This window comes from Talpa occidentalis, unplaced genomic scaffold, assembly GCF_014898055.3.
Source record: "Talpa occidentalis isolate TD23 unplaced genomic scaffold, MPIMG_talOcc4v2.1 talOcc4.16, whole genome shotgun sequence".
Taxonomy (NCBI): Eukaryota; Metazoa; Chordata; class Mammalia; order Eulipotyphla; family Talpidae; genus Talpa; species Talpa occidentalis.
This window is the reverse complement of record NW_023601653.1, coordinates 1,066,824-1,082,428: the sequence shown is the minus strand read 5'-3', so window position 1 is coordinate 1,082,428 and position 15,605 is coordinate 1,066,824. Positions and strand designations below refer to the sequence as shown.

The following is a 15,605-nucleotide window of genomic DNA, read 5'->3' as shown; positions in this document are numbered from 1 at the left end:
GGGCCGGAGCGGTGACAGCCACGGACTCCGCTCTCCAAGCCAGGCCGCCTGCCCCGGTGCGAGCAGAGGCTTCACGCTGCTCAGACGGGCGCTCCTGAGCCCCCGCCCCGGCTCGCCCGCCCAGGGTCCTGCCTGCCACGGCCTCTGGGCCCAGCCAGCGTGCTGGGCGGGCTGTGTACACACCACACACACACAAGCAGCCACACCAGCCGCACACCCACACACACTCGTGGGTGCTCCGGGCCGGTGCTGAGGCTTCCAACACCGCCCCAAGCGGGCGCCCAGCGCCCTCCCAGCCGCGCGATGTGGGTTCCGCACGCCCTCCGGCTCGTGGCCCGGCTCGGTGCCCTCCCGAGGAGGAGCAGCCGTGAGAACACAGGGTGGGGGTGCTCCCCAAACCGTGACGGCAAGCAGGGGAGGCCCCCCCAAGCTCTAAGCCAGCTAGCTGGTCAAACGCTCGCGGGGATGAAAGCGAAGGCCCCGCCCCCACCGCTGGCCACGGCCCCACCCCCAGCTCCACACGCCAGGACGCCTGGGCCCGACCCTGCACCTGGCTCTCCTGCCCGCGACTCGGCTTCGGGGGGCGGCCCGGGCAGGGGTGCCCCCACGGCCACGGGGCTCTCTGGAGCACGCACAGTGGACCGGCCCCGCCCCGCGGGGGCCTGGGCAACACATGGCCCCTGCCCCGGCCTCGGAGGCCTCGCCGTGTTGGGTGCTCGCTCAGCCCGACCCGGGAAGCCGCTGCTCGTTTCAACCGAAGCTTCCGTTTGCTCCTCAGCCCCGGCAGAGCGTGGTCTGCGCTGCCCGGAGCTGCAGCTCACAGCGACTGGCACTTGTCTCCCCAGCCTGGGGCCCAGGTCCCGGGGCCCGGCCGCCCCCACCCCTCCCAGCACGCCGTGGCCACACCGCAGCAGGCCCACCCGTCACGTCCGAGCTGCTCCAGGCGAGGCCCAGCGGGCGGCCCAGGGGCGTGGAATTCGAGGGAGCACACCCCACACACCCCAGCGCCCGTCTGTCCTAAAACTACAATCGGAGCGAATTTTGGTGGCACCTTCCCTCCCCTCCCCGCCCCTGCAGCCGCAGCCAGGGCGGCAACTCCGGGGCGCCCACCCCCAGCCACTCGCCCCTCGTTATCTCCAGGCCCCCAAGCCTGGGGGGTCCCGCCGTCTGTCCAGGGAGGTGACCCCAGAGCCCAGAGCCAGGCTCCTCCCCCTCCCTGCACCATCTCCCAGCGCCCCCAGTCATCAGCTCCCCACCCCCGTATCTGTACAGCCACAGAGACCCCGCGGGCCCTGCACCCCGCCAGCTGCCACTGCCTCACAAACCCGCTGGCTCCTCATGCAGCACAGAGAGCTCAGGGGTGGCCTGGCCACGTGCTGTCCCTCACCAGGCCAGGGCTGGGGCGAGGGGACCTGGCTGCGGGACCAGAGCGGCCCTCCGTGGAGGGGTGACCCGCGGGGCTGGGAGGGCGGCACGGAGCCCGGCGAGCCCCTCACCGGGCCAGTGCTGGTGGCCCTCGGACACCCGGATTGTGACCCTCACAGCCCCTTACAGACGGGGACACGGCACACGCCTGTCGCCCGCACGTAACACAGACGCGCTTTAAAGAAAGGGAAACGGGGAGAAAAAGTGTGGGGGGGTGCTGCTGGTCCGCGGCAGGCGGGGGGGCCTAGGCTGGCTTTGCAGGCACGACCCAGGTGTGGAGTCACGTCACCGCTCAGTCCCGGAAAGGACCCAGGCGGAAAGGACCCAGGCGGAGGCTGGAGGCGCTGGGAGGCTGGAGGCTGGGGGGAGCAGGGAGGCTGGAGGCTGGGGGGAGCAGGGAGGCTGGGGGTTGGGGGTTGGTGCGGTGCCAGCGTCAGGTGCAGCTGGTCAGTGTCCCGCCCGGGGAGGAGGCACGGATGGGGAGGGGTGGGACAGCACAGACGGAAGGGCATGCAAAGGTTTGGCATCTTAAGTTTTAAAGCAAATAGAGAGACAATTCCTTTCGAGGCCTAAGAAAGCGGAGGGCTAAGAAAGCGGAGGGGCTGAACTAGAAAAACGAGAATTTCCACCCGCAGTGAGGGCAACACCCGGGCAGGACTCAGACCCCACGCCTCCCGGGGCTGCACCCTCGGCACCCTTGGGCCGCAGGGAACCCGAGGCTGCGCAGACAGGACAGGACGCACCGGGAGTGGACACGGCCCCTCGGGCGCCGGGCCCCAGCTGGGCCTGCAGCTCCGCAGGGCGGGCGTCTCCAGAGGAGGCCTGAAAGGAGCCCAGGCCCCGGGCGCCGGCAGCAGGGAGCGCACGGGGCAGGCGCATGGACAGGCCACCGGCAGAGGGGCGGCCGGTGGGAACGGTCGGCACAGAAATCACCCCTCCTCCTGCCCCCGCAGGGCACCTTCACTGCACCGCCTGGGGTGCCCTCCCGCCACCCCCAGCACAGCAGAGCCCCGGGGGATGGCCCTGCAGGCCCCACGTGGGGGCCTCCCCCTTTCTGGAGGCCGTGCCAGCCCGGAGAGGGTGCCTTGTCCAGGGGGACACGGGTTCAGAGGAGAAAGCTCAGCCGCTGCGGACGCGACCCTGGCCTCCCACCAACCAGCAGCACAGGGAAGGCCCAGCAGCCTCAGTCCCTGGCTGCAGGTGCCCCCAAGGGGGTCTGTGTGCCCACGGGAGCCCCCGCTCCTCCCCCAAGGCGGGTCTGTGTCTGCCTGGAGCCCCCAGGCCGGTGTCAAGCGGAGGGAGAGAAATAGGTGTGTCTGTGACCTTGACTGTGGCCGCGCCGTGACCGCCTCGCAGGCCCCCAGCCCCTCCACACGGTCCCAGGAGGCTCCTGCTCCTGGGGCGCAGCTGCCGGGAAGGCCCTGCCCACGGGGACCTGGGGCTCCTGGGGCCCTCACTGGGCGACTTCATTAACGTCTGTGAAGCAAATTCCCAGAACTTCAGACACACCCATTTTCAGAAATACTAATGAAAAAGGCATTCCAGCTGCAAAAAAGGGATTCTGCACCCCTCTCCCCCCTAGGAGCCACCTATACCCTTGAGGGCTGAAACCCGACTAACCTGAATAATAGGCTCTGCTGCAGAGAAGGTTCTGGCAGCCCCGGCCCCTGAACCCAGAGCAGCCCAGCTGGGGCTCCCCTCACAGCCACGGGAGGGGGGGCTGAGGCACTGCCCCTGGAGTGAGCTCAGTGGGGGGGCCCCGAAAAAGGTGTCTGCAGCCTGGCCAGGGGCCTGCGCTGCTACCTGGTCACACCAGGGTCTCTCCCACGCCTGGAGCACCAGGTGGGGGGAAGGAAGGGCCCTCAGGGCCTTCGGGGAGCACAGCCCTGCCCACACGACGGTGCCTCTTGTGCTAAGCCCCCAAGGGATCCCTTATTATGGGCACCCGGGTCAGGAGGACTCTTCTTCTGGGGACAGTACCCCAGAAAAAGGGCCTGGATCCTCTGGAGAGAGCGCGCCCGGTCCCCAGCCTGGGAAGTGTCCAGGTGGGCAGCTGGGGGGGGAGGGGGGGCGGCCGGGGGCCTGGGGGTCGCCCAGGTAACAGGTGCTGGTGCAGGGGTCGCCAGATCTTGGCTGCCTGAAGCGGGGGCCGAGGGAGGGTCTGGACACCTTCGCCCACGCTGCCTCCGCACCCGAGTGCCCCGCGCCCCAGCCTGCTGCTGCCAGGCTCCGCCGACCCCGGGAACAGGCTGGCCCGTTCCAGAGGAGAGGCTGCTCAGAGGCGGCTCGGGCGAGGTCATGGCAGGGGTCGCCAGCTGAGGCCAGGGCGCACCCCCAGGCCCAGCGGACTCACTCGGATGACGCAGGGACATCGCGGTGTTGGTTCTGGGAGGACAGGCAGGTGGGACAGAGGGGGCCTGGCTGCACCCTGGGGGAGGGAGTGCAGGGGCCTCAGCAGTGGGGGCCGCAGGAGGGCGGCTGGAGGCCGCCGAGGGGTGGGCGTGCTCCTGCTGGGTCTGCAGAGGCAGCCGGGGTGCAGGCAAGCCTGGCGGGTGTGTGAGGCTGCAGAGGGGCGTGCCCCACTTTATCAGCTAGCGGGGGACAGTGCCAAATCTCAAACGGCAACGTGTCCGGGCTCGGCTGGAATGAAGGCTCCGGGCCCGCACGCACGGCAGGCTCCAGGCCCCTTCCTGCCTGGTGCTGAGGAGGGAGAGTGGCCCGGGGCAGGCAGATGTCCAGGAAGAGGGGCCTCCCCCACCGCCCACCCGGCTCCGGGATCCGTTTCTTCACCACCCGCCTCGTGGGGCCTCGGCCAAGGGCTCCACCAAGAGCCTGTGTGTCCCCACCGGGGAAGGGGCTGGGGGGGTGCGCAGTGGGAGTTGCAGAGACCCGGCTCCCCAGGCCCCCCAGGTCACCCGCTCAGACGTCACACTGCGCCCAGGCCTGGGGACATGGCGTTGGCATCCTCGCCCCACGCACCTGTGCACATGCTCCACAGAGCCGGGCAGGGCAGGCTGGGCCAGGCATCCTCGCGGCCAGAGGGGCATCTGGGCCAGGGAACACCGGGGAGAGGCCGGTGTGATGGGGGGGTACAAGCAGCCCTGAGCCAAGTGGCGTCGAGGGCCACATGGGGCCACCAGAATTAAGCAGTGCAGGAAAGACCCGCCGGGAGGCTCAGGAACACAGCAGTGGACCCTTGATTAGGCCCCAGAACCAGGAGGCTGCTGGATCCTATGGGCCCAGGCCCTCTGCAGGCCCGGAGGCCACGGGGTCTGCCCTCCGCCGACACAGGCTCGCTCGGTGTCCTTGCGTCGTGACACCAAGGAGGACGCAGCCCAGCCAGGGTGTGGATCACTGGCCCTGGAGGACGGTCACTGCAGTGGAAGCCGCAGGTTCCCAGGCCCCACGGCGGATGCTGGGGGCAGGGGTGTGACAGGCAGGACCCCCGGCTTTCAGGGCACAGCCGCCACCTCGGCCGGGCCGGGCCTGGGGCCACACTCTGCACACCGGGATGGTGGCGGCCAGCGTCGGGCCAGGGGAGGCGGGAGGCGTCCGAGCACCTGAAGCGAGTGCTCCTTGAGGAAGGGCTCTGGTCCGCCTTCTCTGAGCTTTAACCACAGGCCAGGCGGCGCCCGAGTGGAGATGAGCGCTCGGGCTGCGGACCCGGCGCGGCTGGACGGCGCTCCCAATGGGGGGCGCCCACGAGGCCCTTCTCCCGGAGCCAGCGCCGTCCACCCGGGCGAGCAGGCACGGGCCCAGGCCGGCGTCACCAACACCGCCCAAGTGGGTGCAGTGACCATGGCCACCGCGGCCGAGGGCCCCGTCCCGTGCAGGGCTGGGCAGCTGGGCATGGAGCAGGGGACGGCCGCAGGGCCGCCGAGACCCTGGGACGGAGACAAGAGTCCGGGTCCGAGAGCAAAGTCGGGAGTAACCGGACCCCGAGGGAGAGGCTGCGCCAGGGCGCGCAGGATGGCCGACGGCCTCCGCCTGTGGCCGCCCCCTCCGACAGGCGGCACAGACGCTGTCCAGGAGCTGGGAACCTTCCAAACCTGCCCATGCGGGGCCAGTGCCAAAGCGGCCCTGAGGGGCGCAGAGAGAGGAAGGGGCAGCATCTGTCCCGCCCGATGGGCTCGGCCGCGGGAGCAGAGCCGGGCGGCATCACGGCCTCGGAACGTCCCTTTCAGAGGGGCTGGCTGCGGGCCCCCGCCCACCCCGGCCGGGCAGAGCCTTCTCCCCATCCAGAGAGCCCGCCCGAGCGTCTCCAGGGCCAGGGTGGGTTTGAGAAACGCCGAGAGCTGCGGGGCGGCTGCTCCCCTGAAACGCGCCCTCCCCCCGGGCCGCCTGGCCGGCTCGCAGGAAGCAGGGCCTTCCCGCCGCCTGGGCCCGTTCCAGCTTCCCGAGCGGCCGGGGCTCGGCTTACCAGGGAGCAGGTAATAAAACCCGGGCGACGACAGGGCCCTTTCGTCGGGAATCAGCCAGCAAAATCACCTCCGCCCGGGAGGAGGCTTCAAAGGCAGAGCGGGGAGGGGCGGCCGCAGGGGGCCCGCCTGATGGCCCTGTCTCGGCGCAGGGTCATTTCAGAGCCCAAGACATTCGAGGGAGGCCCAGGCCAATCGAGATGGTCAGTGGGCCGCGGGCGATGACACACTCCGCCCTCCCCCGGCCATTACTTTCCTAGAAATGACTCCCGCGATGAAAACGAGCTTTCAAACCTTAGGGGCCCCTCCAGCCAGCGCGCCCTCCCCCGCGGGGTCCTCGCGAGGCTCACGCGGCCCCGAGCTCCCTCCTGGACGTCTCCAGCGTGACCCACCCCAGCGCTCCAGGTAGAACGGGCTCCAGGCCAGGCCAGGCCGTCCTCCTGGCTTCCACGGTCTTCAGGACGGAGCCACCAGAGCGTGGGTGCCCCACCTGCTCCCACGAGCCTCAGCACGGACCGGCAGCACGGACAACCTCGGCTCACCCCCAACGGGCAGGGCAGACGCGCGTGCTGACCGGGCACCCAGCCGCTGCGCTGCTCGGGAGCCTCTGCGAATGCACCGTACCCGGGACTCACCCCCGCCCACCGGACACCGGCCTGGCCCTGGGGGCCACTCGAGGCAGAGGGGGAGGAGCAGAGGCCCCACCAGGAGCTCTAGGGTGTGAACTGGGTGCCTCGCGCAGGGCAGAGGTGGCCGGGGACTCCCCGTGGCTCGTGCCCACCTGTGGGACCCCCAAACCTTGCCCACCCTGGCCCCCCAGTCCTTGACTGCCCTAGGGGCCCCCTGCGGCTCGTGTCCCCCCAGCCTCTTCGCAAGCCATACTCACTTCAGGGAGCCCCACAGCCCACGCCCATCTGAGCACCCCCACAGCCTGTGCCCACTCCAGGGTCCCCATGGTCCACGTCCACCCCAGGGGAAGCCCAGGCCCCGGGACGCCCCCCCAGCCCCGGGGACACCTACCGGTGAAGCCCTCCAGGCACTCGCAGGAGTAGCCGCCCTCGCGGCTGCGGCAGCGCCCGTGGGCCCCGCAGGGGCTGGAGTAGCACAGGTCGATCTCGGTCTCGCAGTAGTCGCCAGTGAAGCCGGGCGGGCAGCGGCAGCGCAGGCCGTGGACGGGGCGGACGGGCCGGAAGAGCACGGCGGCCGAGCTGATGAAGGGCGCGGAGCTGTCGAAGCGCAGCACGGACACGCACTTCATGTAGTTCTCGCAGGGCTCCCGCAGGCAGATGTTGTCGTCGAAGGGCAGCACGCGCTGGGTGGACACGGCGGTCAGCAGCGTCCGGTTCAGGTAGATCTGCTCCTGCAGGTCCTCCGAGGGGAAGAACCGGTCACGGGCGCCACCGGGGAGCAGCGCGGAGAAGGTCACGTTCAGGATGCTGGCGCTGACGCCCGTGTCGTTCTGGACGTTGAAGACGAACACGTCCTCCTTGGTGGTGGACAGCACCGTGGCCACGCCCTCCACGAACAGCGACAGCAGCGGGGACAGGAACTGCTCCTGCGACACGTTCTCCAGGCGCACGGTGATGCTGTTGGTCAGCATGTCGTCCGTGATGATGGTGACCCGCAGCGTGCAGAGGGCCGCCACGCTGTGGACGCCGTCTGTGGGCACAGGAGGGCGTCACTCCCGGCTGGCCCCAGCCCAGCCCCGCCCCACTGTCCGGCCCCACCCTTCCTCTCCCTCCTACCCCCTCCCCAGCTCCCATCACCTCTGTCTTGCTCACAAGTCCCCGTGGACCCTGGACGGTCAGCGGGAATCTGGCCACCGCCGTGCCCGCTCCCTGGCCCAGAGACCCCCCCTCCCACAGCGAGGGCCCAGCGCCCCCTCCTCCACCCCAGCCACCGGGAGACCCCGGCCCGCCCTCCCCGCAGCCGGCTCAGACCCCAAGTATCCAGGATGGCCTGGCCGGAGGGCACACCTGGTCCTCCTGCCCTTGGTGGCCCCAGCTCAGGGGGACGAGCACCACCCGCTGCCCAGCTGACGGAGAGCGGGGGCCAGGGGACACGTGGACTCGAGGCCCCTGCGCCCCGGCTGCGGGCTGAGTGCCCACTGCTTCCGAGTCCAGGTCAGAGAGGCCAGGGCTGGTCGGGGCTCTCCCGCGGATGCCGGGGCAGCCCCCCTCCAGGCGCCCTGACCTCCTTCCAGGGCCCCTCGAATGTGCCAGGACCCAGAAACACAGGAGGCCGCCAGACACCTGGTGTTACCCGGGAGCGGGACCTTCCCACAGCCGGGCCAGCAAATCCAGGGAGCGCACACCCGGGAGCGCCAAGCCTCCTCCACCAGGGAGATCCGAGGTGAATCAAGCAGGACGGGCGTGTGCGTGCGTGCGGGGGTGCGTGTGTTCACCCGAGGGAATACTACGCAGCTGTGAAAATGGCCCACCCTTATCTGAAACCCTTGGGGCCAGGTGGTCGTGGAATTCGGAATGCTTTGAAGTGGCAGAGGTCCGCGGCGCTCGCCATCTCAGGCACCAGCAGGCCCCGCGGCAAACACGGACTCTGCCTGCGGCCACACGCACGAGCCTCACGCTGGCAGGACCCGTGTCCTCCGTCTCACGGGAGCCCGGGGCAAGTTTTGCCACCAAATGAATTTCTCCAAAATTCACTTGGGCTTTCAGAGCTTTTAGATTTGTGGAGCGGACGGGGGCTGGGGACCGGTGCCGTCTGGACTGACACACGCGTCACAGAGCTGGGGGAGCCCAGGAGGGGAGAGGGCGCGACTGGGCGCGAGGGCCGTGGGGGCGCGAGGGCCGTGGGGGCGCAAGGGCTGTGGGGGCATGACGGCTTTGGGGGCGCGAGGGCCGTGGGGGCGCGAGGGCAGGCCAGAGGTGCAGGGCTGAGAGGACTCCCCAGAGACAGAGTGGGGAGCAGAACAAGTGGATCCACTGAAACCCACTGCTGAGGGAGCCCTGGGGACAGGAGAGGTCTGCTGCGCCGTGGGGGTAGCTCCCTGGCGGGGATTGCACTTGGGCGGCAGAGGCTGTGGGCAGCTTCACAGAGCTGAGACTCAACCCCTGCACCCCCGGGGGGCCGGGGACTGTGTTTTTAAAAAGCCACCCGCCCAGGGGAGCCTGCGGTCCCTTTCCTCTTGATCGGGGAGGGCTTGGGAGCCTTTCAGCAAGGAGTGGGGGGCCATTGGCCACCACCAGCAAGTCCCCAAGGCCCATCAAGGTGTCTCGAGGGCACCGCGCCCACCCTCTCCGGGGCCTGGCAATGCCCGAGCCTCTTCCCCACCCGTGATGGGGTGGGGTCTCCCCAGAGCGTGCGCCACTGCCGGCCCCCGGCCTCTGCTCTCACCCCAGGGAGGGGCCCGACCGACCCCCCCAAGACGAGGGGCACAGAGGGGCAGCGCCTGCGCCGGGAGCACGGGAGCCGGGAGAGAGAGTGATTATTATGTGCGGAGGCTTAATGAGGAGCGGGAGCTGTGAGGGTTCTAACCCCGATAATTTGTAGCTACTTAAGAGCAAAGAGCGACAACAAAGGGACTGGAGGAGAGCCCCAGACACGGTGCCCCGGGGAGCGAGCACACCTGAGCACAGGTGCAGCAGCCGCCCGGACCCCAACCGTCCCGCGCTGCGGCACCCGGCAGGGAACCCCGGGACCTTCAGAAACCCAGGGGGGTGGGCGGGCCGCGGGGCAGGACCCGCTGCAGGTTCAGCCTCCCCCAGGGGCCGGGCCCAAGGAGGGGTTGGGGGCCCGTGTCCCCGCTCAGGGGCCCTGAAGCCCCTTCCCGGCTTCCTCGCACAGGACCACACGGCGCACGGGAGCCCCGAGCCGGGGGTGTGCGCCCCAAGTCGGAGGGGCAGGGAGGGAGCCTCGCCGCCGCTCACCTGCGGGACCCGGGTGCTGCCTGGGGCCACCCCGGCCCCACCGCGGGGTCTCAGCCGCCCTCGGCCACCCACCGCGGGCGACAGCTGCTCTTGCCGCTCCCGGGGCCCTGGCCGACCCCGCGGGCGCGGCCGGAGTCACTTTCTTCCCGCGGAAAGATCAAATATTGGCCCAGACGTCTATGAACTGGCCGGCCCGCGGCGCGGGGAGCGGGGAGCGAGCACGGCTTCTTCTGCTCAAATATTTGCTAAGAAAATTCCCACCGTCCAGTTCCAGAGGCCGCGCGCGCCTGACTCTAGCCGGGGAAGGCGCGGCTTTCCGTGATTAGCCGGGAGCTCTGGGGACGGAGGGGGCACCCCCTGGGGGACACCCCGCCCGGGGAAGCGTGCCACAGTCCCGCGAGGGGAGTGCGGTGCTGGCGCGCCCCCCCCACGGCCGCGTCCTGCAGTGTCCGCCTGCGCCGGGCTTGGCCCTGGCTCCGTCCGGGCCTCCCTCCCCGCGCCCAGATGCTGAGGTCGGCGTCCGGAGCCGCGGGCCCCTCTCCCTGGCCACCCCCGCCCGGGCAGGGCAGACCGGGGCCAGCGCCGTCCCCTGCTGTGTGAGCCGGCTGGGCTTTTCCGCGACGCTGACCCATCCCGGGCCCCTCTGGTCCGCGGCCCCGTCTCAGGCTTTCAGAGCCACCCGCTTGGACGCCATCTGCACGGAAGCTTGGGAGACGCGCCCCACGCCCCCCCAGCCCGTCCCTGCGTCCCCAGCCGGGCCACCGGCCCCGGGAGGCGCTGCTCCTCCCACCTCCTGCACGTCCCATCCCTGTCCTCTGGCAGAGCGCGCCCCACGCCCCACACCGCATGCACACCCGTGCCACGTCCTCACTCACTCACACACTGCTCACGCACACACCCGCACACACACCCAGGTACGATCCTGCTCTGGCACTTACACACTCACACCTGTGCACTTGTACACACACCCCACGCACACATCCTCGCACATGCCCTGGCCGGGGTCACTGCTGTCACCACACGCACCCCGAGTTCCCTCCAAGGAGCCCCCAGGAGCCTGAAAAGGGAGTAAGTTCTGCAGGAATCGCCCGCCGACTGCGCTCACAACTCATTTACGGTTAAAAATTACCTGGTGCAATAAATCTCCCTCAAGATCTTAATCTGTAATTCTAGCGCAAAGAAGTTTGATTGTCGTTGGTCATTAATTCAACAAGCCACCTCGGTGCCAGGCCCAGATCTGGGGGTGCCGAGAGGGAATGCCATGGTGCTGCCCTCAAGCCCCCCAGCCTGGTGGGGGACAGACGGGGCTACAGCCATTAGTGTGGGACACACCGTGGGGGTGTCCAGCTTGAGAACAGGGATGCCGGGAGTGTCCAGGTGAGAATGGGGTGCGGGGCTGCCTGAATGGGGTGCTGTAGGCAGGAAGCACAGATGGCTTGTGGGGAGCCAGCCATGGTCAGCGCCTGCTCCCGCTGGCCTCTGTTCTTGTCATGCTGTCGGTCAGTGGGGCAGGGCTCTCACCCCCGGGGGCACCCCAGGCCCTCGCAGGGACAGGGGCATGGCTGGGGGGCTGAAGAGAGGGGGTGACGGCTGAACACTGCTGCCAGGTCCAGGCAGGAGCCCAACCTCTCCTGCCCCCAGCCTCCAACCACAGGGGTCACTCATGGGGGACACTCACTGGCCACAGGAAAGGTGCCGGGAGAGTGTGCACAGCAGTGCTAGTGGAGTGTGTGTGGTATGTACGCACGTGTGAGCTCTTGTGCACGAGCCCCACGCTTTGTTCTGTGTGCGCATTAGTGTGTGTGCGTGCACACCGTGTCCTGGGGTGGACAGAAAAGGCCACCGTCCTGCAAGGCCTCGCTGGGGAACCCACCCCCCATGCCCCGCGGGTGAGATTTGCCTTGCACTTGTGCTAGATGGTACGGGGAGCTGTGCCAGGGAGGGGGCGGCTGTGCCACGGAAGGGGGACTATGCCACGGAGGGGGCGTCTATGTCACAGAGGGGGCAACTGTGCCATGGAAGGGGAGCTGTGCCACGGAGAAGGTGGCTGTGCCACGGAACGAGGGTTGTGCCACGGAGGGGGGCTGTGCCATGGAGGAGGGGCTGCGCCACTGCAGAGACTTCATGTCTGGGTCAGGAAGGGCGCGGGCGGGGGCAGAGGGACCCACGAAATCACAACGGCTTCTTCACGAGCCTCGGCTGCCAGAGGCCGAGCCCTGCTGCTCCCCGAGAATACGCTGCCGCTTCCCCACAACTTCACGTACACGTGACGTTCGCTGCATTACTCGCCCGTAAACGTGCGTGCGCTTATACATAAATTTCATAATCGGCCAGCACCTTTTTTACAATTCCCCCCAAAAATCCCGCGGGCTTGGCTGGCGCTGCACTAAATCCATACACCGTTCTCGGGCCTGAGTCTGCCCAGAGCGTGGTTAATCCCCTCTTTTATTTAAATCTTCCTGAGTTTCTCATTACGCCTGTCTCCGCCCACCTTCACCAGCTTATTCCTGGCTGGCTGGCCGTCGTGAGCAATGCTGCACCTCACCTCACTCCCCTGGACACACGGACACCCCCGGCCTCACGCCTTTCCTGGGCCCAGCAAGGTGCCCGGGCTGCTGTGTCCACTCGGGAGCTCACGGGGTGCTGGTCCCCCGCCAGCCCCGACCTCTGGGCTTCGACTGCCTTCCAGGCTGTCCACAGTGTGGAGCTCCCTCCTGGGTTCTCCTGACACCCTGGGCTTGCAGCCCCTCCACTGCCTGCCCACCCCCCCGAGCCTTGGTCCCCTGGGCCCCCCAGAACACCACAGGTCCCCAGGATGACTTCCCGGGGTCCAGTCTCTCCTAGGCAACCCCAACCTGGCCCCTGGCCACAGCCTAGTCCCCGGCCGCCCAGAGCGCACAGGCCAGCGCCCGGCAGGGCTCAGCGCCCACTGGAGATTCCCTTTCATGCAGAGCCCGGCCCTCCCCCAGGGCCCGGATCACATTCACAGCCCCGCGGTAACCACGGCAACCGCAGCCCCTGGGCAGAGGTGGTTGATGAGTAACCCGGAGGACAATGACAGCCGCAGCCTGCCCGGTGCCACACAAAGGCCGGCGCAAGGGACGGGCTCCCCCTCCGCGGGGCGGGAAGGGCGCCAGGGTTTGGCCGGGCTGGCCCACACCTGCGCGTCTGGCCTGCGGGGGACTTCGCAAGCACCGCAGCCCTTCGCCCCGGGTCCATTCGCTGGAAGTGGCCCCGTGACCACTGCCCGCCACCCGGGCGGCTCGTGGCTGTCTCAAAATGAAAGTGACCGACGTGTCCCCACCCCACGGCCGAGGAATCAGGAACCAGCCGGAAGCGTCACGGCCCCCTCCCCCCAGTTATGGGCACTCGCACCCCAATCAGAAACCAGGTGGTTCAGGCTGTGCGCAGGGCCAGGGGACAGGAGGGCGAGGCCACACCCAGGGGGCCCTCAGGCACCTCCTCCCAGCCCCTCAGGGACCTGACCTGCCCTCTGGGCACTGGGTCAGCATCCGAGGGACTCCAGCTGGACAGCTGCTGTCCCACCGCTCAGGAGAGGCTCCTTCCTGGAGACTGCGGGGCTCTGGACATGCTGGGTTCAGCTGGTGGTTCAGCTGGTGGTGCCTCTGGCTCCAGCCTCGCGGGGACAGGACCCACTCCCGGCAGATCAGGCCTGCACTCCTGGGTAGAGCCCCGGGAAGTGGTGTGGCCCCCACTTCCACCCCCAGGCGCCTGCCGCTGCCTCCACACAGCCCGGGGGCGGCGAGGGGCTGCCCCCCTAAGCCGAGGCCTGAGGCTCTGGCGCCTGGGGGTGGGGGCCTGCGGTGGGGTGTCGCCTGCACTCCCAGCCCGTCACCTGCGTGGGCCACGGGAAGTGGCCTCAACCGCCATGGAGAGCAACCTCGGGCCTTCACGAGGCCGCAGCCCTGCCCACGCAGGACGACACCACAGCTCGAGGCCAGCACGCGTCCAGGGCCTCCACGGCAGGCAAGACTGGTTCAGACTCGAAGATCAAGTTGGGGAGAGTCGTCCCGGGAGGAGGGAAAATTGGGAATTGCGGGACCAAGGTGAGGCAGCCGTGTGAGCCGACGTGCACGCATCGGTCTGCTCAGGGGCAGGAGCGGGAGGCTGCAGCCGGATCAGGGGCCCCGCGCTCCCCCGAAGAGACATGCGGCGGGGTCACCGGCTCAGACCTGTGGGGCGGGACCCACGAGCCCCCCTGGGGTCCCGTGCACTGCTCGCCCGCCCCGGGCAGCACAGATTTCCCGAGAGCCACCTGAGCAGAGTCTGACGGACCGGGACGCCAAACGGACCAGCCCACACCCCGAGAACTGGTCTCCAGAACCGCGCCGGGCGGGAGGCGCACACCCCAGCCCCGCGCCCAGGCGGGCTCCAGAGGCAGGAGGGCGGCCGGGTCGCCCCGGGCTGGGGGACGGAAGCCGGTGCGGCCACACCCCAGAAAAACACGAGCCGGCTCGGCAGAAAGTGCTGATTTCCCGCTTTGCGGACTCACGACTATTTGAAGTTTTTCCAGGTTTCATTTTTTTTGGCTGATGAGACTTTTATGGTTTTTTCTTAGACTAAACCTAGTCTACCTCCCCGTCCCCTTCCCCCACAAAGAGGCGCTCACTGCCCCGGAAGGATCTAGAGAACATGGTGGCCAAGTGCCCAGGCAGTGTCTACAGCTTGGCACCCTCACCTGGCACCCCCAGGCTGGTATCTCCCCTGGAGCCCCCACACTGACATCTCCCATGGCACCTCCAGACGGACACCCCACCCAGGACTCCCCGCCCCACCACCCCAGCACAAGTTGCACCTGGTACCTGGGTGGGCAGCAGGTCTGCTGGCCAGGTGGCCGAGGGAGGAGGCCACAGACGGCACACGCTCCCTTCCACACTCAGGGGTGACCCCCCGGCCCGGGCCCCGGCCCTGCACACAGCAGAGTCCTCACCTGAGGGCACAGCCCACAGGTGCGGCCCAGGCTCCCTCTCCCCGGCCCGCACCCAAGTCCCAACAAGTCCTGGGGGTGTCGCCCTCCGGGCCTCACCCTCCCCAGGCTGCCTCTTCAGGGGGACGTTCCTAGAACACCCAACATTCGAGCTGCACCCGGCCCCCGGGCAGGCCGACAGGGCGCGAGCACACCAGTCGGCAGCTGTGCTCCAGCTTCAGGGACCCGGTGCCACTGGCCAGGTGGGGATGCGCCCAGAACCCTCTGGAAAGATGCCCAGGACTGGGGACCAAGGCCCGGGAGGCGGGGCCTTCCCGCGCCCCACCCGGGCTCCCAAAGCCCGTGGCTGCACCAGCAAGCGCAGGCCGACCCCAGCGGAGCCCGTCAGGACAGCGGCAGGAGCCCCAGGAGGCCCCACAGTCAGTCCAGGGCCTCCATCCTGCCCCCACGCCTGCCACAGCCTGAGGGGGGCAGGAACCACAGTCCAGGGTCCCCTCAGGGGCCAGTGCAGAGGTGCGGGTGCTGGCGGGGTCCCGAGAGCCCCACCCCACCATGCTCGGGGCCACCCCGCCTGCTCCACCGCACATGAGGAGGCCGCAGGACCCAGAACCCTGCCCCGGTGCCCCACCTGCCCCCCGCGGCAGCGTCCTCGGGGGCCCCTGCGTCACTGCAGGTGGAGCAGGGCTCCCGGCACTGGGGGGCTTGTGGTCTTTGTTGGGGCCCGCGCCGGCCTGGTCCTTCCGAGAGCCTCACCTACTTGCCAAATCCTGAGTGTTCCTGACGCCCCTCTGCCTGGCCCACCCGTCCTGCTGGCTTTGGGCAGCGCTGCTGCTGCCCAGTGGGGTCACCCTAGCCCAAGAGCCCCTCGGCCTTCGGGCTCTGTGGGGGCCCAGCGGGGCTGAGCATTCGAACCGCAGCTTCCCAGGA

At 69.1% G+C, this 15,605-nt stretch overlaps 1 protein-coding gene across 1 annotated transcript in view; it reads right to left on the bottom strand.

The window, feature by feature from the left end:
* Positions 1 to 15,605, bottom strand: part of CELSR1 (cadherin EGF LAG seven-pass G-type receptor 1) — a 58,648-nt gene that overhangs the window by 35,496 nt on the left and 7,547 nt on the right. The window contains exon 2 of the mRNA XM_037513371.2: positions 6,864 to 7,502. Coding sequence (XP_037369268.1) covers positions 6,864 to 7,502 — 639 coding nt within the window. The remainder of the gene's footprint in view (positions 1 to 6,863; positions 7,503 to 15,605) is intronic.